The sequence below is a fragment of the Lagopus muta genome, chromosome 2, assembly GCF_023343835.1.
Source record: "Lagopus muta isolate bLagMut1 chromosome 2, bLagMut1 primary, whole genome shotgun sequence".
Taxonomy (NCBI): domain Eukaryota; kingdom Metazoa; phylum Chordata; class Aves; order Galliformes; family Phasianidae; genus Lagopus; species Lagopus muta.
Window position 1 is genome coordinate 107,066,785 of NC_064434.1, and position 27,654 is coordinate 107,094,438.

General features: G+C 44.6%; 1 protein-coding gene across 2 annotated transcripts in view; it reads right to left on the reverse strand.

The window, feature by feature from the left end:
- Positions 1-18,878, reverse strand: part of RTN4 (reticulon 4) — a 37,424-nt gene extending 18,546 nt beyond the window's left edge. Inside the window, exons 1-3 of one of the 2 annotated variants that reach the window (XM_048935221.1) lie at positions 18,362-18,878; positions 6,559-6,615; positions 3,280-5,721 (exon numbers count right to left, since the gene is read on the reverse strand). In XM_048935221.1, the coding sequence (XP_048791178.1) occupies positions 3,280-5,721; positions 6,559-6,615; positions 18,362-18,767 (2,905 nt within the window). In that variant the 5' untranslated portion in view covers positions 18,768-18,878. The remainder of the gene's footprint in view (positions 1-3,279; positions 5,722-6,558; positions 6,616-18,361) is intronic. The other variant, XM_048935223.1, reaches the window with a different exon arrangement.
- Between the last annotated feature and the right edge of the window lie 8,776 nt (positions 18,879-27,654).

The window sequence follows — 27,654 nt, forward strand, 5'->3', positions numbered from 1 at the left end:
TTCCTAACTATCCTTTGCTGAAGGCACCGCTCTTCTGAGGGCCGCATGCCTGCAGGGAGCAGGCTTTACCTGCTGACTGTCCACTAGCAGCTGGCTGGAGCTCTTCTGCCTTGAGGAGGAGTTCTAGATGAGAACCAGCTCTGGTCTAACCCAACGTCAGCTGTCTATCGGTGCTTCTGCCACAGCTGATAACCACAAGCACTCCATTCTCTCCACAATTCTTACACGCCCAACAGGCCTCATTTGCTGTTTGCGGTCTGAACTTCGCCCAAAGCCTCGCAACAGCAGAGCTCCAATGGAACACAACAGATCTTTCCCTCAGGTACATTTTGCTCCAAGTGTCTCCTTTAATGTCTCCTACTCCTTCAGATACTCCCAACACTGCAATATAAGTCTCCATTTATTACTTACTAGCATAAAAGAAGACCTGAGCAGACATGCAATTTGAGAATAAAATCAAATGTAATTAAATCAAGATTCCATGTTGAATTAAATGGTATTTTATAAATACAACGCTCCTTAAGGAAACTGCCCAGCATCATTCCAGGCTCTTTTTCCCCTCAGTGAAACACAACAAAACCAAAGCACTTCTCGCTGGCTGTGCAGCTCTACTTAACCAACCGTCTTTTCAATATGGAAAGAACCAGGAATGAACCAAGGGGATGCGTTTTATACTTCATATAACCACCACATCCTGGTTTGCTGTTACAGAATGACAGGAAGTGCTTTACTTCTGCTTCTAAGACCGCTGGCACTAAGAAAAAGCTCCAACATGAATAGGGCTCAGCCACCCTCTCAAAGGACGCTACCTGCTATGAATTCACCTTTGCATCGGCCCCCTCAGGAAAATTTGGGAAATAAGCTATCATGCACATCTCTGTGTTTCTGTAATTCAAGTACTGAGTGCTCTGCAGCTTACATGAAAATGAGAGCTGTGTTAGCCTGTGAGGCTGAAATTCAACCCCAGCGCATTCAGAAACAAATGTCAACAGACTGATCTTCAGAAGCACCATCAAACAGGTTTCCTGCAAAACTCAAAACCATTTTTAAGCTTCCTGCACTGTTCAGCATGAATATCTGGAATAATTTCAACTGTCTGTGTGATTACAGCATAGCATACAACTTGACATCATGATGAGAATCATCAGTTTGGGGGACCCCGCAAAGTACTTTGACTTTGTAAGCTGGCACCATGAAAACCTCCATCTGCTAAAATAAGCTTATGGCAAGATGGCTTTCTGCCCTATTTGTGAGAACTAATGATCTCTATCCACAAGTAAAGAGCGTACTGTGAGTGAAGCAAGTATGTACAACAAAAGGAGCAAGATATGTAACCCATTTATCTTCCGGGAACGTTAAATCAAGATTTCCCAAAACCTTGGATATCATTCTTTGGAAGCCATGTTGCACTTGAGTCAGTGCTCATTTACGAGCACTAGATGGCATCAAATCCTCTTTTATAAGTAGGCCTTAAAGCAACTCCAACAGTCACTGCTGCCTGCCCACACCGAGGCTGGAGCCATGCCTGCTGTGCCATGGTGCAGCATCACAACAAAGCCCATGCTGAAGTCAACCTTCGTACACAGTAGTTTTATGAGGTCAGAAATGGGTTTTAAAGTCCAGTTGGCATGAGAGCAAAGTAGCAGGGCTATCTGCTAGGAAGCCAAGCACAGCACATACCGAGAAAGGGACAGGAAGCCAAGTACAGCATATACTGAGAAAGGGATGGGGAAAAAAAAGGCACAGCTGGCAAGATCTCTGAAAATGACACGCAAGTGTTCAACAGCAGCAGCTGCTGGTGTTGCAAGGTAAAAAGAAGTGGTCTGTTGAAACTGCTGTAAGTTGGAACTACTTACATGAGGACGGGTTTCTCCATAGTTAAACCCAAACCAATTCAGAACTTATTTTTGTTTGTTTTCCACATCTGTGCCACCATGAAGTACGAGGTCCCTGTGGTCTGTCACCCTCTTAAAACACACCAGGCTACCTGCGTTTCCACCATACAGCATTAAACCCAGATCTGCCAGTGAGGTTGCTCAAAGCTCTGTTTGCTTTATTGGAGTCATGGAGTATATTTAATAACTAAATAAATCTGCAACCATTTCTTTTGTCTCCCTGCAGCCTCCTGGAGCTGTCAGGAGGTACATTTTCAGGTACACAGAGGTATGTTTGCATTTCGGTTGGCTTACAACAAGCAGCACCACTGAGTAAGTATTTGAGGACAGCACAAAAAAAGCAAGGCTCAGAAGAACACACAGCACAAATCCACTGCTTGGCCCTGTGATGAATTATCTGTCCTTTCTCAGAGTGAAAGGCAACCGCCTGTTAGTTCTTTGTTTCATTACTCTGCCTGCTAATTGGAAGTAGTTTGGCAGTAAAAGCAGACAACTGATTTTAATAATTGATTTATGTCTTGTTAGAATCTTCAGGCACATCACAGAAGTACAACTCTGTTCAGCAGCAGAGTACCACAACACCAAAAAGCAAAGTACTTCTCCAGTCTACAAGAAGCTGGAGCTCCATTATGCGTACAGTTTAGAATGAATTTCTTTAACTCTCTTCTTCTTAAAATAGCACATTACTATCTGAAGAAAAAATAAAGCAACACTGAAATGCAAGTTCCATTTGGAAATTATCTGTGCTGTGTGTAAACTGATCTTAATGGTTGCAGGATACTCAAGTTCTTAATGGTCACTTCCCTACTAAACTGAGCACTTAGCTCCTTTGTGCACTATTTATTTCTGGCAGGGATCTACTACAAGCCATAAATCAGGTGAACGGAGCTGTGCATGTTCTTTTCCAGGCATAAGCTGCATGTACCACAGAAGAAAAGCTTCAAAGCCTGCTGTTTAACTGCTGTGAATTCTGCATGAAAAAGTAAAAACGCCTCTTGTGCATATGGAGTAGACTGAGACACAACCCCTAGCTTACTATTGTGTACAAGCAAGTCTGGAAGGCCTCTAATGCTCAGCTTGTAGACAGTCACAGAAGAGCTTACAGTGAGTAGCAACTTATTTGTGCACCGACAGATCACCAGCAGGAGAACTGAAGACAACTGAAGGCAGTGAGTCCAATCCTGATAAACACGATAAAAAAAGTACTGAAGCAGTCAGAATGTGAAAAAGATAGAAGTGCAGGCTCTAACATTATTTTGTTATCCTCTGCTTAAATAGGGAAGTTTACAGAAAGTAACTTAAAAAAAGAGTAAGTCATGGCATGCTTAAGTGTAGCTAAAGGTTATGGAGATTAGTGATCTGCAAGACAGTGTACACAGATTACCTGAAGATATATTCAGCTTTGCTGAAAAGACTGCAGTAGGTTTTTCCTTTTCTTTAGCAGAAGCAGCTCCTCTCTCAGCTTCCTTCTCAAAAGCTTCTGGCTTTCCTACACTGACTATTTCTTTTTCAGTAGGTAAAGGTGAGGTATCTGTGGCTGGTAAGGACACCATGGATACTTCAGGCACTTCTCTGTCCATAGCCTGCAAGGACTTTTTCAAGGCATGAGCATCTTCTTCAGTTTTCACTTCTACATTCTTTACAGACAGATCACAGGGCAGCTCTGGGCAAGGCAACCGCCTCTTCTCCTCTCTGATCTCATTACTGATCTCTTCACTTTCATTTTTGTGCACTGTTTCTCTGTCGGTGACTTCTGCCACAAACTCAGGACCACTTTTAGGATCAAGCATCACAAAGTCATCTTCTACTGAGACAGGAGAAGAATCAATAGGCGAAAGACCTTTGCCATCTCCTGATTTTGGCTCTGTAGCAATAGATGCATCAGTTGAATAAGCCAGAGCGTTCAGCTCTTCCATGTGAAGTGGAATCTTCTCTGCCTTGGCTATTTTTGTAGGTGTGGGCTCGGATGGCTGAGTGGTAACAATTTTGGAAGAGTCTAGTTCAGCTTGGAAAGACTCCAAATAGGGCTTACCAGTAGCAGCCAAGGAATCTACCAGTCGTTCCTGTTCCTCATCAGTTTTAATATTCTCAACTGATTTACTACTTAAGATGAGAGTCTGATCTTCGCTTTCTTTCCCAGGGAAGTCAGGTATCACCTGGAGATTAAACAAGTCAGATTTTCCAAACTGCGGAGACAGTTTTTCAACAAGTTCCTTGTGTTCAGGCACATCCTGAGAAACACGTTCTGTTACTGGAGTTGTGGAATAATCTGTTAAGGACGGAGCAGATTCAGAGACCTTCGTTTCCTTAATTAAGTCACATGCAATAGATATATATGGAGTCTCTAGATCTTCAGGACTGGTGCTACTCTCATGATCAGGTTTTCTAAGTGTCAGCTCCTCTTTTGCTCCTTGGGCCTGTGTCAAAGGCATATTCACTGCCTCTTGGTACAATGGAGGTTTCTCAGCCTCTTCTTTTACATTCTCGTAACTAGCAGTGGTAACAAATGTTCCTAACTGAGAAGTTTCAAGCTGCACAGTAGATGCTTCTGCACCAGCTGTCCCACTGCTCAGCGGGGCTTCCATGACAATATCAGGCAATACTGGTGATGGAGCAGCTTCTGAACCTTCAAATGAGGGGCAGAGCTGCGTCACAGGTTTCAGAGTCTCTTGCACCGACTCGGAGGTTTGAACTAAATCAATCTTTGTCTCATAAGCAAGTTTTGTGCATGCTGCATCGTGCATTTCACTTTCATATGCTTCTTGTACTAGATCAGGAGTGAGACCTTCAGGCATACTTGCTGCAGTGTCAGATAGCGGTGTTGATACGCTATCTGTTTTAGCATCATCAGCTTCCAGGCCCTCCTGCTTGCCAACTGCTTGAGAGCTAAAATCACCTTGTTCTGTGTTCTGAGCTTTCATTTCTGCAATTTTTTTCTCGTCATCAGTTCTATTTTCTGAAGTGTCTTCCTCCATCGGGCAAATAGATTTGACTTTGCTACCATCAGGAGTTACAGAGGATTCAGATTTAGTACAGGTGATGTAATTCTGTGAAGGCTCTTTTACAGCTTCTGGGGTGCTCGGGAAAGACAGATCTTCAGCACTGCCTTCACTGTCTCTTTCATAATCCTTCAGCACTGTCAGCTTATCTACACCATATTTCTCATCTAAACCGGCTTCCAGTTTGCCATCTATTTTACTTCCAACATCCTCTCTCAAGCTGCTCAGTCCATGACCAGCACCTTTTACTTCCCATACAGGCTCATACGCTTTGAAGTCCACATACTCTTCCCTTCGAATAGCATCTTCTTTCAATGCCTTTTTGTCATCACGATCACCATCTCTGTCTTTGTCTTTGCTAGAAAAGATGTCTTCCTCATTTTTCTCAAGCAAATCTTTACGAGTTTCTGGAGACATGCTCAGAGGCTGTGCAGGCATTTTCTCCAGATCACATAATTCTTTAGGGCCCTCTAGCTGCATTTCTTCTTCAGCTTGAAATAAAATGGCTGCTTCTGCTTTAGTAAGTGAGGGTTCCATTTCTGAGTATTTCATCTCGGAAATGTCTCTCTTATTTTCCTCCGTAAGGAATGGATTTCTTACATTTTCCATTGTTTCTTTACAAACCTCACTTGCACTTTCTTTGTAAATGCCTCTTGCAGGTAATCCATCTGAGAATGAATCAAAGGCTGTGTGCTCTTTAAAGGGATCAGCTGAGAGAGGAGAGAAGGAGAGAAGAGAAGCAGCAGGATCAAGCGGGACTGCAGTAAAATCCTCTTGACCAAGTGACTTAGTGCTACCTGGCTGCTCCTGCAAGTCCACAACTTTTTCTGTGACCATGGGGACAGAAAGGAAAGTTAGAAAACGCAGGCGTTCTTAAAGTCAATGCAAATTTTCATGACAGGTTTTCACATGGTGTTAGTTATGAAGAGGCACTTCTGAGTTCTATCCCAAATACTACTAGCCAACAAAACAAAGTGTCAGGTAAAAAATGCTACTCTATTTTCTCTCTTCTAGCAGAGAAGTATAGGAAGTTAGAGAAGCAGCAACTTTTTGCATTGCAAAGATCACAGTAAAGCTGAAGATGCCAGACAAGTACAGAGCATCCAAGTACAGCAGGCAACATTCCCAAGGTGGGGGGAGAAAAAAAAAAGATGAAACAGAAAGAGGGTAAGTGTGTATGCTTGCACATTAATGTATGCACAAGCATTCATGCCTGTAAGAATTCTTTTTTTTGTCTCCCTTTTTTTTAAAAAAAAAAATAACATGAATTTGGTGGACAGAGTAACAGAAACCACTAACATGTATGTACAGATATCACTTACATCAAGTACTGCAGAAAGTCACTGCGCATTAAATCTTTTTGCTAAATGTGTAAAAGAGCTGTGCTTTAAAGTATTAACCTGTTAACAGTACCAACTTCTCTCTTACATCCAGGGTCCAAGAATTCACAGATGGCTGTAGTGTGTTTATAAAACAGTTTAATGCATAAAGGAATGAACGGCCATTAAAATCTTGAATGGATCAATTGAAAATTCAAAACTGAAAATGAGAGAAGCTATTCTTGGACCCACGCTGACTTTTAGTAAATGAAGAGTAATCAGAAAGAGTTAATGAGATCAGAAATGCAGGATGTATTCAGACAAAGGTGAGCAGAAAGAACTTGCCTGCAGAGGAGTGCATCAGAGGCGCAGATGTAGCAGGAAGAGCAAAAAGGGTCTCATCTGAAAAACAAACAAATAACCTCAGCAGAAATAAAGGCTGAATCGTCGAAGGGGAGGGCGGGGAAGGCAAGCAAGTACTCAGTTCCCAGTAACTAGACAGGGCCAGAGCCAGCATCTACACCCACAAGGAATGTTAGCATAGATATAAGCCGTGTGACCAGGGAGTGTCAGTGCTCAGAGTTCTTTATTACAACAGGACCTTTACTGAGGGATCTCCACCCTGCCATCCAAGGCCCAGTTCAACATAAGCTGCACCACAAGAACATTTCATTCTGCACGCTTGCACACAACTGAGAAGCTTCTGTATCTCTTGCATAAGAAAAAAAATCACCTGCCATTGATGTCAACACACTGTCCTTTATGTGGTCACTTTGTCAAAGCGTTTCCAAGCTCCTAATTTGTGTGACAACAGCAAAGATAATGAAACTCAACACAGAATTCTACAAGAAGATGACTGAAGTAAGCTCTGAAGTCCTCTACAAGGAGAGCTGACCAGGCACGCTGATACTAACCAAGCTGGAAGCAGTAAATGACTGTACCCTCAGTTACTACCTGCCTCTACTATTCGCATTATGCTGTAACACAAACTTCCAAATGAAGGCATTATTAAATCCTTCTTCAGCATGATTCAAGAAATGTGTTTTGCTTTTCTGAATTTGTATTAATGGCAGTGTTTCAACAGAGAAAATCCCACTTCTCCAATTACAACCCAAAGAACTAAGAACTACTGCAAGGAGGGACTTCCTTCTGCTAAGCTAAAATAGTCACTCCAGTTCACAAACACACAATGGTGAGAAGCCAGATGATCCCGGAGTTTCAGATTATACAGAACGAAGGCACACAGCTAAAACACTTTATTAAGCTGCACAAAAGCCTAGCTGAGCAGCAACAATGCCAACCATCATGAGGAACCAAAGAAACTGAGACCAGTCCTACTCCACACGTGAGCAGACAGTACTTTCCCCAGGTCTGCCATGGCCTGCTGGCACGATGCTGATGGAAAAATAGTACTATCTTTTGTTCCAAACAGTGTGTAAAGTTTTCAAATTAAGCTTGTTAAAGAGGATTTACGGTTTGTATTGTTTGTATTAGAGGAATGGAGAATCATTTTTGAGTATTTCAATTAGATTTTGAATTACCAGTCTAGACAACATCAACAATCTTGAGTTTTATTCGCTTGGATAAAATCAAATATTAAAAAAGGTTACGAGCTTACACTGTAATAGAATCGATTGCTTTCAAATGATGAAAAGCAAGAAGTGAGAAACATGATAGGCCCAGCAGTGCACACAGAGCAACCTAATGAAGACGTCAGAGCCATTTTTGTTCCAGCGTTGAACCAAGACTTTCTGCAACTGCAACAGCATCCTCACGACTCTCTTGCCTTGCTCAGGTTACTCCCACCAGCGGCTTTAAGTCTTACAACCTACATTTCCCATCACAACATACAGTTGGTTATTTCTGTTTTGTAGAACACTTATCTTCACGTGATGCTTATATGTCCCAAAATCTGACAAGATATTAGAGTAATAATTAGAGTATAGGACTTGGTATTTAGAATGACTTCCTCAACCTCTGCCAGGCTGAAGAGGATCGCCTGCTTTCTGGAAACTGTTTTTCACATAGATTGAAACCTCAATTCCAGATTTAGAACTTGTTAAGACAGTGCTGCAGTTCAGTGGCAACAAAAGCTTTTAAGGACAAAAGCCACACCAGAGGACAACAGATCAATAGGTGACACTGCAGCCCACAGAACTGCAACGCTCACCCATCCACTGCCAAGTGCCATAAAGTATCAAGGATCAGCATTGTGCACTATTTTCAATACTGCATAACCCCAGAGTTTTCTGTTTCTGTTGGGGAACACTGACTTTAGTTGTGTGAGCACTGGTTTCTTAGTGCTTTGTTACGCCAGCACAACCCGGGAGCTCGTTCTCAGGTTTGGCTTCCATTTGCTCAGTACAGAAACACACAGCAGCTATTGCAGTCACTGAGCTCCCAGATTCTCTTAATGGAAAGATATGCCCACACCCATACTTTATTTTTCACACATCACTGGAGTGTGACAAAGAATTACATAAAAGCAGCATTTCCTAACCAGCCAAGGAGAGCCGCCCACTTTCCCTCCACCTACATCAGAGCAGCGCTCTTCCTGCTGGAAGGAGGGCAACCAGGACCTCTCCCTGCTGCTGGCACTGGGTGCTTCCCCCAGGCAAGTGGGGGGAACAGAGCAGCACCTCCACAGCTCCCAGCCATGGGCTGGAGCTCTGTGCTGCAGCCCAGCATCAGCTGAGTAAAGAGCTGGCAGCGACCCCATCAAATACACTATGCAGGATGCACTTCATTAAGAACAACTTCTAGATGTTAATTTCACAAACCTGTAAGGAATGTTTTTAAATAGGAGGGAGGTTGAATCAGACTGGGAAAGCCTTCCAAGTGCTGGTTTGTCCATCGCACCACCCACCCTCATGGGTGGCAGCCACAGAACAAATCAACAGCACGCAGAGCTGCTGCAGGGTAAGAATGGCATTCTGTAGGTCAAATGAAAGAGAAAAATACTACATTTCACTACGTGCATATGTACCCTGACAAAGACTCGTATGTATTACAGTTTCATGCAAGCTTCAGTGTGGTAAGTTTTGTTATAGAATACCACTTTTAGCAGGATATCATTCCTCATTTATAAAAGAAAAGCAAATAGGATATGCATTGGAGGATAAATCACTGAGGGTGATCCTCTTGACGCATCAGTGGAAGACACTGGATGATTCACAACAAAAATATCAGCAAGTTAACTGCTTGATCATTGTTTCCAGCAGAAGAAATATTTTGCTTCCTGAAATACAACAGAATGAGACCTTGAAGTTAACACTGCCTTTCCAGAAGTAAGCCTCTACTGCAAATGATATCTGCCAAAAATCCACATAGTTAGTGATTTACTTGCAACATTACAGCTGAAAGGATAAAAATAAGAGTTGCTTTCACTCATGCCATTTAGCAAAGCACTCCAATTGACATTCCTTTCATTAGCACAAACCCTCCTACCTGAGAACTCCGTGTTTTGTTCTGTGCTAAAACCTACGTCCCACCAGCAAGAAACCCACTTCTGGTTTGTTTAAAAAACAGACAGCAGCATAACTAAGCATCGTTTTAAACCCCATTCTGATTTTTGCCAGTTTCCCCATCGCTGCTGTAGTCATAGGAAGCTGGTGTTATCAGTCTAACTTCAAATCACTGCATGACTAGTTAATAGCAAACTTATGAATAAAGACCAGAGAATTCAACGGAGTGAAAGATTTCTGGAACAAGAGAAAGTTAGCTGCAAAAGAAAGAACGTTTTAGATGGAAGAACGCTAAGCAGACAGTCCCAATGACAGCCATCTCTGAAAAAAACAACTTTCTTCAACATTTACTTGCCCTGGATTTAATTCTGGTCCCACAGCATAAGAACTGAAGAAAAACATGCTCAGCCCTCATCATGACTGGATTTTGGCTTAGTGATGCACCCTTCCACCTGCTCTCATGTGTGACCATCCAGCCACGCACAGCAGGTTTACAGTAAGGCAGGTTTGTTGTTCTGATCAACTCCTCATTTTGAGCTCAGTATTGCACAACAATATATATATATATATTTTTCCTTACATGTAAACACAGTCAACTTCCTCCTGATGAACAGCTTAGCTTTGGCAGGGACTGTACCAGGGAATTAGCCAATGCTAGATAGCAAGGGCACACAACTGCAGAAGAATCTGCTGAGAAAAGCAGCTGCCTACACCAACTCCACTTCAGCTGTTCTCCTTGTTATGATGCAATTGCTATAAACACAGCATTTTCCACCGAATATTTAAGCAACTCAAGATGAAGATTCAACGACTAACAGCATATTTTCACATCATTAGCTCCAGATGCAGAGGCAGCAAGCAGCTAGACCTTCTCATTGGGCTCTGTTTAGTCTATAAAGAGAAGCCTCGAGTTCAGTAAATTCAGACTGCAATGTACTTAAAAGTCCAGGAGGGATACAAGCCATACACAGGACAGAGACTGATGAAGGTTCAAATGAAAACAGGAGCCCTGTTTTACTCATCTTGATGGGATAAAACGATGGAAGGACCTAAGAACATCATCCCTACCAAAGGCAACAGAGGTCCTCAGCTCCTCAGTTAGTGCCAGCAGGCATCATGCACCACCTGCACAAGAGGCACTACAGCACCAGGGAGATTCCTAATCTTATGTTATTTGAAATAGGTGAAGAAAATGAGTTCAAAGCAAGGACTTTGAATCTCTGCCTATCTTCAGCTATTCTGTCTTATGGAAACAAGTCTCTAGCCAGAAGCAAGTGTCGTCTTATTGTTTAAGCAGAAATCTATAACCAAAGTAGTTGAAGCATTTTTTTCTCCCCTCAAATATCATGTTTTCACGGCCCAATAATAACATACTGTCTTCTTCTGGGGGAGTGGCATTTGAGGTGAATTGCTCAGGAATGCAGCACTGTCCAGCCTACAGTGGCAGGGTAAGGTATGCCATCTCATCTTCTGTTCAGCTACAAAGGAAGAAAGCTCACGCAGTTCCCCCATAGCGCTCAGCTCCCAAGCACAGCAGGAGCAGGCACACAGGTGTTAACTCTGGCTGTATTGTAGATCTCAGCCTGTTAAAATGAGGGGCCATTTGGAGAGTGGTACTTGGGTTTTTGGTTTTGTTCTGTGCTCTTTTTCAAAGGCCACTGAATATTGTGATACAGCTACCAACCTCATCTCAGTCCTGCATCAAACGTTTCAATTAATAATGCTATGGACAAGATCCAGTTGGATATTCAGAGACGCAACATTTAAGGATTTAATTTATTGTAACACAATGAAGAAGCAGCAATCTAACCCATTACATGCCCAGCTTCACACAGACTCATAGATACTTGTTCTGGCTATACTTCTAACAACAGCAACAACAGGAAAAAAAAAAATCACAGCTCAACATAATTTAACCAAAATAACTCTTTCTTAAGATCCAGACTCTTTAATCATACATTGAAATACCAAACAAATTTGGGTTCTGGCAGTACCACAAAACAGAAAAATATAATAATTACACCCAAGCTCATTCAAAAGCAGGAGGTCTAAAGAGCCATGCAAACCCTATCATTATGCAGACATTACCCAATTTGATTTCAGAGATTATACCAATCGTAAGAGTCCCTTTCACTGATTTGAACAGATGGAATTTTTCCCTGCTTGCTCCATGATTAAGATTTAAATTAAAATTAAACAATATTTAGATTAGCTATTTCATCATTGCAGAATATATTATTAGCTAAATTAACAGGGAAGAGATGTTACCAATTTCTTCCAGCACTCGTTCTGAACACATTACCTTGTGTGATAAGCCACTGGCGTAACAACTTACAGTCTGTAAAATAAAAACAAATTGGTGCATAAGATACCTTCATCTCACAGGAGGGAAAAAGAACAGGATATTCTGAGGATTCTCCAGAGCCATTAACATCACAGAAGAATAGCTTTTAATGAAATGGATAAAGCAGCATCAGACCTTCACACGTATGCTATGCTCTAACATTAAGCAGCACTGCACTGCCCGGCGTGCAATAATCTGTGCTCACTGCAGGTTTTAACTGCTCACTTTTAAGTCACTTTGACAACCTGCATACACAGGATGATCATTTTCTCATCTAACAATGAGATCTGTTACACAACACTTGGGTTCAGAACACCCTTTGAACAGCATTTCTGGAGCTGAAGGCATGGTGCTTGAAGGCTAGGCCGAAGACCAAGAAATGGCCTTTCTTCCAACAATACCACATACTTTGTTCTCCTTTCCCTGGATCTCAGTTCCTTTCCCTTCCCTGCTCCATCTACCCCACTTGCCAAAGGCTTCACACAAGCTCTACTATCTGTTTTACTTGCCATTCATTTCCTTATCACCCACAAAGGAGGACAGGCACTCCAGACTTCTGCCTTCTGTGGGAGAGGGGCTGGAGCAGAGTTCAACCAAAACAGTCGTAAAACACTCACGATGGACAAGCAGCAGGACTTTGACACCAGAACAGCAGCACCCGATAGGCCAAGAGCATTTTTAACTGGAAATAGGAAAGTTTATATTTATCTCAGTCTGGTGTCTCGTTTAAAAACTTCTTAATTAACATATTCTTCCCAGCTGATGAAGTTGATGACATGATCGCTCCCATTCATTAAAAAGCTGCAAGTGAAAGTTTATTTTACAGTTCCTAAGACACAAAGCAAGCCTTCCAGCAAAAATACAGAAGGTCAGAATGGTACTGACATGCCTTGTTTATACACTGCAAAGCAATTGAGGCAACGCCATGGAGAAGAGCAGTCATTCAGAAACACCTCTAACCGAAATCTTCTCATTTTGACACATCCAGTTAGCAGCAGATTGATTACTTCCACTTGAAGGATAAAAACATTCCACTGAGATAATTTGCTTTTCTCAGACTTTATGAATATTAATCAGCTCATTACTTTATCACTATTGCAGTAGCTCCAGACGTGTCACAAAGCTGCAGTTCCAGCAGTCTCACACTACCTGTACCACACTGCCCTAAAAGCAGTCTCAAAAGTAGAAAACCTTACGTAGCATTTTAAAGTGTGAAGAGCCATTTCTATCTTAGCCCATAAAACCAGATATGAAAAATAAATATGAAAATATTTCACCATTCTGAGCTGCAGTTCTTACTCTAAGCAGGTGTGTTGTGTTTTTTTACTTAACTATGGCTTTTCTTTCATTCCTAATGCAGCTCATTCCTACTTCATGCATGAACATTTCTGAACTCCTGGGGACAATTTACCTGCAATTACACATGTTGCTTTATATTTTCTAGCCAGCAACATGCCAAGAAACAGTTCCTTGCTTACAAAGCATCTAGAACCTGAAAAGCATTTTCAGATTGAAACTTTCCTCATTTTGTATCACTTACATAGCTACCACAGCAATATGCAAGCTCAAAGAAAAAAAAAAAAGGCCACTTTCATCACTTTCATTCAAAATACTCTTTAAACAGAAAAAAAAAGATAAGCATACTAAGACATGCCTCAAGCCATAGGCCAACAGCCCCCAGCTACTCTAATGCCTTCTCAGCAGACAGAAGTCAGATTAAGCTGATGAAATCATCAAGCTGTTCAAACAGCCATTGAAAGACACAAGTCTATAGCTCTTGCCCAAATCCAGGGGCAAGCAGCAATACCTCCACAGAATTCCAGAAGTATGGAAAAACTACAAGAACAAAGACTGTATGGATGCTGCTAAGTAGCCAGGCTCCAAGCTCGAGTGCTCTCCAAAATCAACATCTTTCCCATCCTCAGCACTGGAAGAAGGAAAAGGCAAAGCAGCCTCCTTACAGAAGATCAACCAGAAAGTTATATTAGAAAAACATACAGCAAATTACTGAAATAACAAAATGCATCGTGTTGCTCCAGGAACAGCTCTACTTTATGACTTGGCTGTCTTCTCACCACACCAATTGCCAACAGCCACCGGATATTTCTGTCCCTGGGAGCTGCAAAGTTGGAATCTCCTGACCTTTATGCTCCAGCTACCACTGACTCCTAACCCAGCAGAACAATCGCTGCAGGCCTTGATGCTTCCCTAACAATTTTCTACCTGCCAGTAAGAGAACAGTAAGAGAACTGACCAGGAGGCTTGGATGTTGCCCTGACTCCTTTGAAGAAGGGCTGGCATTAGTGGCTATCCAGGTGATAAGGAAGAGGTTCAGTGCTCACCAGCAGTGACACAGAAGTGTGGATGAGAGCTGCCCCTTTGTAGACAAGAACTTTCCCAAGATCTACATCACTATATGGCAGCTGGAAGCTGTGTGGTTTTATTCTAGAAAGCAAACCAAAGGATACACACACCAAGCAAACATACTACCAGACTTGACAAGCCCATCCCTGCATACACTTCTGGTTAACAGGGGAGATGGCTGTTTTTGGCTTTAGAATCTCTTGCAGCAGCTGAACCACAGGAGCAGGTCCCACCGTGCATGGTGCAGTGCCTAGCACAGTGAGATCCCCCACTGAACTCACTTAGATGGGGAAGGTGAAATACAAAAATGAAAACACGAGCTTTACTGCACCAGGCGAATTGTTGGCTACTCTCCTCTATATGCCTCTACAACAGAATGAGTAACAGGAGAAAGCCACATTCTACCTTTAATTTACACAGGTTATGGCCACCTCCCTTATAGTTCTACTGCTGTTTGGGAGGGGGGAAGGGACAGGGCCCCATCCTCCAATGAAACACCGAAGATCAGCAGGAATGGATTTTAATAACTGAAGGATGCAGTGAAAGTCACCTGTGGCAGTATTCAAGGACAGCTGCGCTTTTTCCATGTCATGCTGCATTCTCTCCATAAAACCCAAACAGCTCCTCTGCATGATCCTATGCGTTCACAACAGCTTACCAGAAAAAGTCATCGACACAGAAAAAAAAACAACACACAAAGCATATGTGCTGCTTTACAACAGGTACAAAATGCAAGCCACAGACTCCAGAATATTTCTGCTGCAGGATAAAATGTACACAGCGAGTAGAAGCAGATGCAGCCCACTACATTTAACTGCCTTCTGCTGCAGCTAGGCTCAGGTTGGTGAGGGTGAGCACTAACACAGAACAGTGCGTGCACTGCTGCTAGCTGGAGGCTACAGACAGCATCCCTGCTGACCTCCACCTGACACAGCCCTGCATACGGGCAGAGCTTGTATGAAAACTCTCCTGAACACCTATGAACTAAAAGCAAGCCCTACAAAATTAATTAAAAACAAGACTAATAAACTGGCACTTCAGAACATTTGCACGCGCACTGAACCATGGCTGGATTGCAGGCTGCTGAGCCACAAGGAGCCGTCATCTATTGCTCACTCAGGCTACTGGCCTGCCATTCCACGTGACCAGCCTGCTTGGACAGCACAAGGGTTTCCCATTAAGTGTAGGGTTAAACGTTGTACTGCAGCTCTGCCTTCCAGCAAGGCGATATACAGCCTGCAGTCACAAGCAGCAGCCTGTGCTGATACCATCTAGGGCTGTGAAGATGAAAGGTGGCATCTCCTTGTCATAATTTACCGGTTACTCTTAACTGGAACAGCTAGGAGAGGGGGGAAAAAAAAGAAATTAAAAAACAAAACCACAACACATCAGTGTTACCAGGGATGACCACCTAACGTTTGCCTTTTTTCCTCCCCCTTCTCTCCTCTCCCCCCCCACTGTATGTAAATTTAAGAAATCAAGATTACTTCTTGGATTTTTCAAGAACAGTACTTTTTGCTACTCCCATACCAGTGAACAGGAGAAAAAAAAGGGAAAAAAAAAAAGGTATCCAAGGCAGCTTAAGTTTTACTGGAGCTCTTTTTCTTGTTTTCTTCTTCTACAAATATTTATATTCGCTCTTAGGAAGGGAGAGCCTTGCCAGCGACTTGCATTACATATAATTATGTCACAACCTCTTGCAAGAATGGTACGGAATACTTCTAAGCATGTAAGTGATACTAATTACAAAGCTTTGCTTTTTAAAGCTCCTCCAGATATAAATAATACCTTTTACTGGGCCAAGAAGTTGTCTGCATTTTTCTCCATTGTTTTACTGACAAAAAGCAGCACCAGAGCCCACAGTTGCTGGTGATAGAGGAAACCCTACTATTCTTCACACACTTACCATAGGCACTACTCCTTCCAAATAAGACTTCAAAGCTATTCATCTCAAACCATCACTGAATCAAAGCCTTAGATGTTAAATACGAAGAGAATCGAGTCTTTCTAAATTATCGATTATGAACCACAATCTTTCACTTAAACCTTAAGCAGAGCTGACAGGGAATGAAGCCATAACCTTCCAGAAGAGCGGCGGCCATCACAGGCTGTGGCTATCATTCCACAGGCACCCTGCCACCAGCTGCAGGCATCATTTGATCTTGCCAGTTTCACAGCAAGACTGGGAGTGAACTCATTTGAAGTTAAATCATCAAGAGTTGATACCCATTCAGACAGCAGGTGGTTTTTGGTTTTATGTCGGGTGGCTATTGCTGAAACAAAGCACTCCCACACTCGAGAGGACCAAAGCACTCACATAACATGTCCAGACAGTGCTTTTATCAAAATGATGTGCTCACATCTGGATTCCAGTGCTTAAAACATAACCTGTGTTCCAACTCATCATTAGATGAGTACTGTACCTGTCACACTTTGCCTCTGGAAAGCAGGCCTGCTAAGGATGCCAGTCCTTGCTTCAGAAACTGAGCTCATCATCAGTGATAGATCCTGTTCCCCCACAAGTAGGTCTCGTAAAATAAGTCTGGCACCACTTCTCAGCTACAGCACCCAGCTCTCACGGGGTTCTCTCTCCTCTGCTTTAACAAAGGAGAAACACTTCAGGTATGAACACGCTCCTCATCCTTCTGGGGTCAAGGAGTAAAAATGCTAAAGCAGCCCCAGAAATGATACTTTTATCCCTGTTTTCCAAGGAACAACATGAAGTTGGACTTGATGAACTTCACGGGTCCCTTCCAACTGGCTATTCTATGGTTTGATTGACTCATTAAGGTTGGAAATGAGCACCAAGATCATCCAGTCCAAGCACAGCACAGCCCACTGTGCCTGCTGCCCACGTCCCTCAGTGCCACATCCCATGATTCTGGGACACTCCAGGTGACCCCACCGCTCCCTGGGCAGCTGTGTCAGTGCAGAATCACTTCTGGAGAAGGAATTGTTCCTAGCAGCCAACCTGAACCTCCCCTGGCACAACGTGAGGCCATCCCCTCTCGTCCTATGGCTGTTCCGTGCGAGCAGAGGCCAACCCCGCCTCACACAGCCTCCTTTCAGGGGGTTGCAGAGCCACGAGGTCTGCCCTGAGCCTCCTCTCCTCCAGACCGAACAGCCCCGGTTCCTCAGCTGCTCCCCATCACCCCTCACAGCTCCACTGCCCTTCTCTGGACACGCTGCAGCCCTCGGTGTCTTTCCTGCAGTGAGGGCCCAGCGCTAGGTGCAGCACTGGAGTTTGCACAGCTCGCACTCCTGCTCTGACCCAACCCGTGCTTTTGTCCTTACCTGCGGCCCCACAGCAGCCATGCGCATCTCCCCAGCGCACCGCCGCACACGCGGCTCAGTCAGAGGGGCCTCACGGAAGGCAAGAACCACAAAGCCCTGTCACGGGTGCCAACAGAACGCGCGTTAAACCTCTCGTACGTTATCGCTCCAGTTTAACGCGGATTTGGGGCAGTCGCTCTCGAACGCCGCGTTCACCGGCGGCTATGCGACTCCTGCAGATGCCATCGCGCACGCGAGGCACAACGGCAGCTACGACACGAGGCAGCATCGCGACGCGAGGCCCTCGGTTTGCCAACGTTTATTGTTCCGGAGGCCGCCGCCCGCCCGCCCCCCCCGCAGCGCGGCCCCTCCCACCCTCCCCGTGAGTAACGTCAGCGCCCGCCGCGCCGCCGCCGCCGCCCGCCCCGCTCCCCGGCCCCGCTCCCGCCCCGCAGCGCGGCCGTTGCCAGGCGGCGGCGGGTTCGCCCCCGGGCGGCCATGTGCGAGGCGGCCGCCGCCCCTCCCTCCGCCAGCAGTATAAGAAAGAGGGGAGCGGAAAGCGACTCGTTCGCGAGTATAAAAAAATTAAAAATAACAATAATAAAAAGAATTAAAAAGGGGAAGGGGAAAAGGCGTTTTCCCGCAAAAGCTGCGGAGGGAGGGCGCGGTGCGGCGGCAGACAAAGGCGCAGTGAGGCACTCACCCGCCGAGCCGGAGGAGGACCCTCTTCTGCGAGGCTCCGACTGGGGCCGCTCGGGGCCGGGGGATGGCGTGCTGGCGGCGGACGAGGAGGAGGAGACGGCGGGCTGCGGCGGGCAACGCGCGGGCTGCGGCGGCTCGGGCGCGGGCTCGGGCGCGGCGGGGCGGGGCGGCTCGGCGGGGCTGCCGAGGTCCTGAGGCGGCGAGGGCCGCTCTTGCGGGGCCGCCACGGGCTTCCTCTCCATCACCTCCAGCTGCTCGTCGAAGTCCTCGTCTTCTTCTTCTTCTTCCTCCTCCTCGTCCTCCTCCTTCTCGTCGTCCAGCACGAACTGGTAGTTAAACTGGGGCTGCTGCGGCCGCGGGGGCCCAGAGGAGGAGGAGACCAGGGGCGACTGGTCCAGCTCGTCCATGGTGCCTGGAGCGGGCGGAACAATGAGCGCGGCGCCGGGGCTGCGCCTCTGCCGGCTGCGGGGGGAGGGCGCGGGCTGCGCTGCGGGACCGGTTCCACGCCCTGGTGAGTCACGGCCGGGGGATGGAGGCGGGGCCCGGTGAACGGCGGCCGCGCGGGCCAATGGGACGCAGCGGGGGCGCGGTTCCGCCAATCAGGTGCGGCCGCCTCATGAATATGCAGCGTGAAGGCGGGGCGGGATGGCGAAGTCGGGTGAAGTTCTGCGCGGGGCGCGGTCCGGAATCCGCGCTGCCCCGATGGGCCGTGGCGAGGCGCGGGGCGCGGCACGGAGCTCGCGGCGAGCAGCGGATACCGGGCTCTGGAGGCTGTGACGTGCTTTCTCACCCGCCGGGCGTGATGCGGAGCTCCGCAGTGCGGAGGGGCCGCTCCTTACGGCGCTGCGGCGGTCCGCGGGCGGAAGCATCCCCCTAGGGAGCGCGGGCGGCGGCGGTCAGCCCCTGCCTTCGAGGAGGTGGGGGCGGGGCACTAGATAGCAGTCGGAACGGCGCGCGAAGAGCCTAGCGTGGCTAGGGAGCAATAAAGCCTGCTGGAATCACGGCGTCCATCCAGGGAGGAGACATTTTGGGAGCGCACCAACTTGTTCATCCCCCGTGACGCTGCAGCAGCCACGCAGACGGGCCCGGCGGTCCCGTTGCTACCCGAACCGGGCGGCTCGGCCGGTTTTTGTGCCCGAGCCCGGCCTGCTGCAGGCTGTGATGCGGGCCTGAGCCGTGAAGGCGACGCCTCGTCCCCCGCACTGCCGCCTTCCCCCGCCTCCTCCGGGCAGCCTGCACCTGGCCCGGCCTCGGGTAGTGCTGGAGGAGGCTCGCGCAAGCGGCACGAGGATACGGGCATTCCCTTCCTCTTGCAGGCACGCCTACAAGGACCACAGAAAGTATTTTCACAAAGACAACTGTTATCCTACGGGGATACAAAATCCTCCAGCAGTGAATGCGAACTTAGCTGAAGACCTGTAAAGTCTTTAGACTCTGTTCTCCTCATTATTTCTTCTCCCTCTTGAGATTTCCTTGTTGACAAACAATTCACATACGTTTCCAAGCCAGCCCTTTTGGCGGTCATATTTGGCTTAGTGGCGTGGTGGTGCTGGGTTGGTGGTTAGACTAGATGATCTTAGCCAACCCTTATGTTCTTTGGAGGGCTGTGGTTCACCCATAATTCTGTTATCCCCCAACCAGAGTTTTGCTCTGCTAGAAGTGCTGTGTCCCAGCATGGAGGACCACAGCCCAGAAGCTGTGCTGCAGCTCCGTTAGCAGCAATTCCTCCTCACTGTGCCAGCAGTTAACGTGGTTTGGGATTTATGACATGATTCCCTTACCTATAGCTATTCTTAATACTTTGTAGGTTCTGAGTACAGACACAGCAGTGAAACCAACTTGAAAGTCTTCAGCCAGAGTCATTTTTGGTCATCTACGAAAAGGAAAATCTATGTAGAATTCAGATGATGTTATCAGAATGCTTCAAAGTGAATCCATCATCAGTTAAAGAGAAACGAAAGGGATTTTTATTTAGAGAAAGGAAGTGACTAAAGGTCTTGGAGGGAAACAGGAAGGGAGTTCCAGATACCCCGAGCAAGTCAATTAACAAGGGAGAGGAAAACACAGCTCTCCGGTTTTGGACATACACTGCAAAACACGCTTTGGTTTAGCTCTTAGAAAAATATTTTGTTATTCTTGTATGAAGATTGTCAGCAAGTAGGCATACTTTGCAGATATTCAGTAAGTTCATTTACAGACTTAGTTTTCATGAGATGATTTTGTATCGCAAACTTAGGAAGAAAACCATTCAGTACATTAAAGAGAAGCAGTTAGTCTGCTTCTGAATTTCTGCAATAGCACTGATAATGGTTGTATGTGCTAGCTGCATTTTCTCTGTCCACTGTGACCTGCTTAATCTTACACAGAAGATATCACAGCATATCATAGACTGGGAACAACATTGTGATGGAACAAATGGTAGTGGGTTCAAACAGGAATAGCATTTAGTCTGAGCTAGCAATTAAAAAACATGGAGTTAGAATTGCAGGGATAGTTGGATTTCCGTCCCTCATTAGGCTAAAACACAACCCCCAGATTTCAAACATCATGGTTGGTCTCTGGAAGGAAAAAACTCTGCCTTTGCTTTCAGATTATGCCATTGCTACAGCATGGTGGGCATTGGGCATGGTTACCTAGCAGGTTTCTCTTGGTTTGAATGCCCGCTGTACTTCTGTTCAGGCCCTGTGGTGAGGTAAGAAAATCACTCCTTGATTTGATAACACAAATGCAGGACATCGAGGAAAAGAAGTGTTAAAACAGCGTTACAGAGAGATTACCATCTTTTAACGGTAAGTGGGACAGGTTTGCTTCATAGAATCTTCTCCAGGACCTGCCTCTCAGCTTTGTCCTCTGCAACAATTAACATTTTCTTGCCAGTCACTTTTTAAACCTTTTATATTCTTTTGTGTTCCAGGCACTTCCTGTTCTGGACCTGTTTCTAACGTCCCATAAGAGTTTGTGTGGACTGACTTCAGCTGAGCCAATTTTTCTATTTTTTCCCCTCCAATGTCATCTTGAAAAATGAAAGCAACGTGTTTTTACAGTAAGCATCCCAATAACCATGCTGGTATGCAGCACCCTGATTCAGATCTGTCACAAAACAGCGTTTAAAACTTCAGCCAGCCAGCAGGATACTGTGCCACAGCACCTGCAGGGATGGGGCAGGTTTAAGGACAGCTCCAAATTACATCAGCTGTCGTGAGGGCAAATTACCATCAGCTGCAGCTTTGAATTCCCACATCCAGCTAATTTCTTCCTAGGCTGCAACTTGGTTAAGCTTCCATTCAAACACCTAAAGCACATGCATAACATCACAAATAACTTTGTAACAGAGAACAGGTATATACTTGCTCATCATTAAAACACACATGAATATGAGCTGAACCAAATCAGTGATAACACGCAACGTGCTCTAGCAAACGAGGCTGCAATCTGAAGAATTCACCTCACTAAAACTGCCCAGGAATTCAGTTTTAATTGGATTTTGGTCTGACCACTCTTCCCCTTGGAAACAAACCAAAGATGACACACATTTAAAATGCCAGTTTTGTGTCTCACTGATGCTGTGGGGCCCTAAGCAGTGGGATCTTTCCATACCTAAAGAAGGCATAGTTTATATAGAAGACAGACAGGACTTGTGTACAAAAACCTCAAAACCGTTGCACTTCCAATTGCCTGGGTAAGCTCCCATCTAAATACTGACCTCGGGTAAGGCTACTTAACCTGTCTGACTAACAGGTTCCCAACAAGCAGGTAGTGTGGATTTACAATAAATATCTCCTTTGAAGTCCTACCCTCTCTGTCCAGTGGGAGGACACTTCGAGGGAAATTGCTGCAATGAATCAAAACAGTCCTTAAATGAAAATAAGGACTAAAAAGATTTCATTGTTATAATGAAGTGATACGTTAGAAAGAAAATGGAATCAATGAAAATATATATTCACATCTTATTAATAGAGTATTAGAAAAACAAATCCAGGGAAATGTGGTGGAATGATGTACGCTGAATGATTTCAGTACCACTTTCAACATTCACCAGGTCTCTGCAGAAAGTTTCAACGTACAAAAATGTGAAGTTTTCTGAGACTGATCTTAGAATGCTTAGAGAATTCCTTAGAGAATCAGAATGATCAAATGATACAAATAATTCCTCACTTTAGTGTTATTTATACTATAGTGTTATTTAGTGCATTGCTACTCTTCAGTCCTTCACTTGTATAAGAAGTAGAATAATTCTCTTACCATTTTAGCCACAATAGTTTACACTCCTGAGGAACACGAGGACCACCAGCTTCGTTGGACCTGGACACAAACATTCATTCACTGTTAATGCAGATCAAGGTAGTATTGTAATTGCTTTTTAAAATGCATGATCCCCCCTCCTACTTTTAAGCTTGAATGCACAGAATCAACATCAAGTTTAGATCTCAGCATCACTCATTAGATTTGTACTCATGCACATGTCTACATTCAAATGTTTCAGCTGCAATACCAAGGGTGTTTTGTTTGGTTTTTTTTTCTCAGGGTTTTAATATGACTTCGTTCTCTGTAAAACATCCCACGTATTGTAATTAAAGTAATGAACCAGCAGTGTTTGTCCCCTCTATGCCTGGGGATGCAATGGGAAAAAGAAGGTCCTGTACGTTTCAGGTCTTTTGGGTTGACATATTGTGATGTCCAATTCCCAGGGAATGAGAAAAGGAGAACATGCTCACTACATAATGAATTAGAGCACAGGCAGAATGCTTTCACAGCTACAAGTGTAGCTTTAGAGCAGATTACTGGCATTGCTACCTTAACTTCAAACCTTAAGTACGCAGGGAAAGCTTGCACTGGAAGCAACAGTAGTGACATCAAATGCCTCAGATTTGAAAGGTCCCAGCATGCCATCTTGTCACACTTTGCTCAGTGACTCGTGCACTGTAACTGCTTGTATCACACTGGAATCTTCACACGAGTTGCAGTGGTGCTTTGGGGTCTCCGTGCACTTTGACTTTCAAAGACAGCACAGCACCTTTGGTAGACAACAACGACCCTGCGACTGCTGCATTTTGTCCCAGCAGTGTTTAGGGAGCTCTTCCTTTTATCTGGGTCAGATAAAGATAGGACAGCTAAAAAAATTTCAAGACGGCTACCCTGCTTTCTCAGAAGCACACTGAGCTGGTTGCATCCTGCAGCTCTCCATCTCCCTCACCTTTTCTCACACAAAACAAAAAGCCCACCGCCACCTCCTCAAGCTTTTCAACACTGCAGACGATTTCAGTTAACTTTGGCAGTGGTAGAAGACTCAAGGATATTGAAGTCCTGATAGTTTTGTGACAAAGAGCAGCTGGGTAACTTACAGAAAGCAGACAAGCTCTTCTGTGGAAAGCAAGGTAGGGAGAAGGTGGTTGTTGCCTGTTCTGTTTGACAGCCATCAGCTAGAATGAAGATCTTATGAGCATGTTTCTCTTCTACCAGATGGCAAAACCAAAAAGGAAGATAAGAGGCATGTAGAGTAACTGCAAACAGCAGTGTGCACTGTTGGATCTGAAGCGATAAAAACCTGAATTTGCTAGTTTTACTGGTTTTAGAACTAGTTTCTGACTGTTGTAGGCAGGGATTTATTCTAAGTGAGCCACACCAGAGGAACTGTGGCTAAGACTACCTAGCTGCAGCCACTGCTTTGGCAAGGGCAGAGAAAAATGGAAGGTAAATCTTGCAGACTGATTTAGTTCTGATATATGTGAAGGGGTAATATATGATATATGAGGGTAATGAAGGGTGTATGTGATATATGAGAAGGGGTAAATGCAAAGGAAAAGAACTGGAACAACAGCACATGAGAACGGTTACGTATTTTACTGCGGAAAGAAAATCAAGGCTCATCAAGTTTTCTAGGGCAGGATGCCATGCAGGCATCACTTACTCTGAGCTGCTTGTTTAGTCCTCTCATTGTGACTTACAAAACATGTAATGTATTTCAATAAAAGCTCACTACTTGAATACCATATAACATCTATTCAAGGAATAATCCTTCAGTACAGGCTGTTAGCAAATTAACTGCTTTTATTCAGTCAGATGGAGTCAAGCTGCTAAACATTTTTAATATATGAGACTGAAAATGATTATAACCTGACCATATGTGGAGCAGAAATACCTGGATGTATTGGGAAAAGTAAGTTTGACTTGAGAGTCAAAGATTTGCTTCTCATCCAAATCTTACCCACTTGAAGTGTAGTAAATGAAATCAGAATTTAGAACTAGCAGTCTTAAAGATTTATCCAGCTAAATCAGTTGGATGGAGTTCCTGTCAGTTTTGCATCGTGCCACAGAAACACAGAACAGGTCTCTCTGATGGAGCACAGTCTTTCCGAAGCTAATATAGATGAACTAAGATGGAAGGTTCGCCTACCCTCAGAAACTTATTTCTTTCCCCATTTCTCTTCACTTACAACTTTGATTCTCCACAAGAGTAATGATGTTCTTAATTTTGTTAATTTTTTCCCAGAATGTCACCTGGCAAATCAGTTTCCAAAGACTGCTGCTGAACGAATAACATCGTGTCATGCTTCAGCTGAGCAGTATGCTGTAAAACCAACCTCACTGAGTGACGGCAAGCAGCTTTTTGACACTACTCTGTTAGCAATTTCTTTTGCCTAGACTACAATCTCGGGAAAGAATAAGTTCATAAGACATGCATGTTGTATTTCTACAGCATAAAAATGTTTTCTGAGCATCCTGCTTAGAACATTAAATGAAAACAGGCCCACCAATTGCCATTTCCAATAAATCCTTTCCCTGAAAAAACAGCCTGCTTGTTCCTATTCGTTAAACCTAAGAATTCATCTGTTCTGCTAAATTGTGTAATATCAGATGATAAATAGGCAATTTCCTCCTATTTTGGCACGCTCGTGTAACTGATAGGATGGCAAGATGTCCCTCGTGAGGTCTTTTTCAGCACCCAGTGAAAGTGCCAACCTCATCTTTTACTCCTAAGAGAAATCCTCAAACTCAGCCCGCTTTTAGCCACTTTCCCCCAAAGATTATTGCTGGTGTCACAGTGCTTCTCACCCGGCTCAGTTTAGCCCTTCTTATAGCCTGAAGCTCAGACAGATCTTCAGTAGTTGTACTGCACTCTGTATCTGAAGCAACATATTTTTCTTCCATAGCAAAAAGAAAGGACGTAAGGCACATAGATGTATGTGCACTTCATATTTCTGACATGTAACACTTCCATCAAAATGTCCTGGCTACTCTGCAAAGATGGTTACGACCTCTGCAGATTCAGCCTCTCTGCCATTATCTAAAGCACTTTTTATATGAAAATCCATTTCTATGGCCACCCCAGGATGCTGAATCTGTAAAAGTAATTTATGCATCCTACTGTGTGATAAGAAGTAAGACAGCTGGGAGGAGACAAAAAGGGATGCTGAAATGGACAGGACCTCCAGCTGCTGCTGCACAGAATAGGAAGATCAGCACTCACACTGGCACTGCCTAAAACTATCTACTTTAGTTTCCTCAGACCAAAACAGCCCAGGACTGGATAGTTCTTACTTCTTCTTACAACATACTTCCAACTGCAACCAAATAAAAATGACAGTATTATTCCTAAAAGTAGTACAGGATAGATCATCTCCCAGAGTTTTCAGAAATACTAAGTGCTATTTGAACTGCTTTTTAACAACATCAGGTACCCCCATGTAAGTACATAATATAATATATTTGTTACATTCTAGATCACTTTATGGCAACTGAATGACATCCTTCAAAGACGTAATTTTTCAACAAACTATGTTAAGGATTTTGTCTACCTCTCTGCTTGGAATTTTCAGTTCAGATCGTGAGTATTCCTTTCTGTAATGATTTATGCACTTGTAATTGTGTGTGAGATATATATTATATATTTATAAATGCATATGCAAGTGTGAACCAGCTAAGCTAAGTACGCTGTCTTGAACCTGACGGGCTGTTTGATTTTGTTTAAGAAGGCTCATGTTTGCTGTTACAGAACGCCTAGGCATCCCTGTCAAGAAGCAAGGCTCACTGGGTTATGCAATGTCCTGGCACGTTAAGAAGTCATTACCTCCTCCTACACACAGTTCACAAGACACAATGCAACAGGTGGATGAAAGACATGTTATGTGGGGGTGTTTTGGAAAAATGAGGCAACAACAAACCAAAGAGGACAGTGGAAAAGCAGCAGTCATTGTGCCACCTGCTTTTATTGGAGAGTTGATTTTTCTGGCAGATGTTTGGGATTTGCTTGGATTTGCAAACCACATCTACAAGCAAGCAAAAAACATATATACATGCATTGAGATAAAAAAAAAAGGGTAAGCAATCGAACCTCAGCAAGCAAGGAACAGTATCCCATAATGGCACATTTGAGTATGTGGGTAGATGATAACGTGTAGCCTATACAGGCATTCTATATTACATTATAGCTAGTTGCACACAATTCTGTGCACTCCCTTCTGCTGCAAGCACCTAAGACAAAGGCTACATGAACTCATGTTTACAGAGCACAACACAGAAACCCACAATCCCAGTCAGTCCCTGTATGATACACAGACATTATAGATACCTCCTGCCAGGCTGGGTTTATGTTTTTCTTTTAAAATCAGATTTCTCACAACTCCACAGATAGGCCAAACATGTCAGCCGAAAGCACGGCTGAAGAGGTGCTGGGAACCCACACAGTTTGAAGCTCAGGAGAATTGCTGTGCTCAGAACTCACAGACCCATTTCATTTCCACGTATGCAGCTCCACGTCGGGCTGCGTGTCTGCACATGGCTAATTGGTTTTTAAACCCTGAGTACTGGCAACAAACAGACATGTGGAATACGTTTACGCAGTGTGCGTTGCCATATCACCCGGGGCAACATCACATGGGATTTGACACTGTGGGCGGGTTTGGGGTTTGGCAATCCTTGGATGAGAAACCCACAAGATCCTGCAAGAGATAAGTTTGGGTATTTGTGCTCTCAGTGCTGCTACACAGAAACTCAGACGCCACCATAAGCCCTGTAGCACTCTTCCAAAAATAATGGCCATCTCATCCAGTGAGCACGAAGAACGGCTGGCTGTTCCTGTCCCTGTGCCCCAATGAGGTCATTTCCTCACAAGGAGCCGTGTAATGCCACAGCTCAGCATCTGGGGGCTCGTCAGTGACAGCTTGGTGGGGAAGAGTGTGAAATGGTGGGTAGGGAAGGTAGGAGTTTGTGTACAGAAACTGTGAGTTCCCTGTGCCTTGCTGCCTGGAGGGGAGGACAGGCTGAGCAGTGCCAGTCAGCATCAGCTGGAGGAAA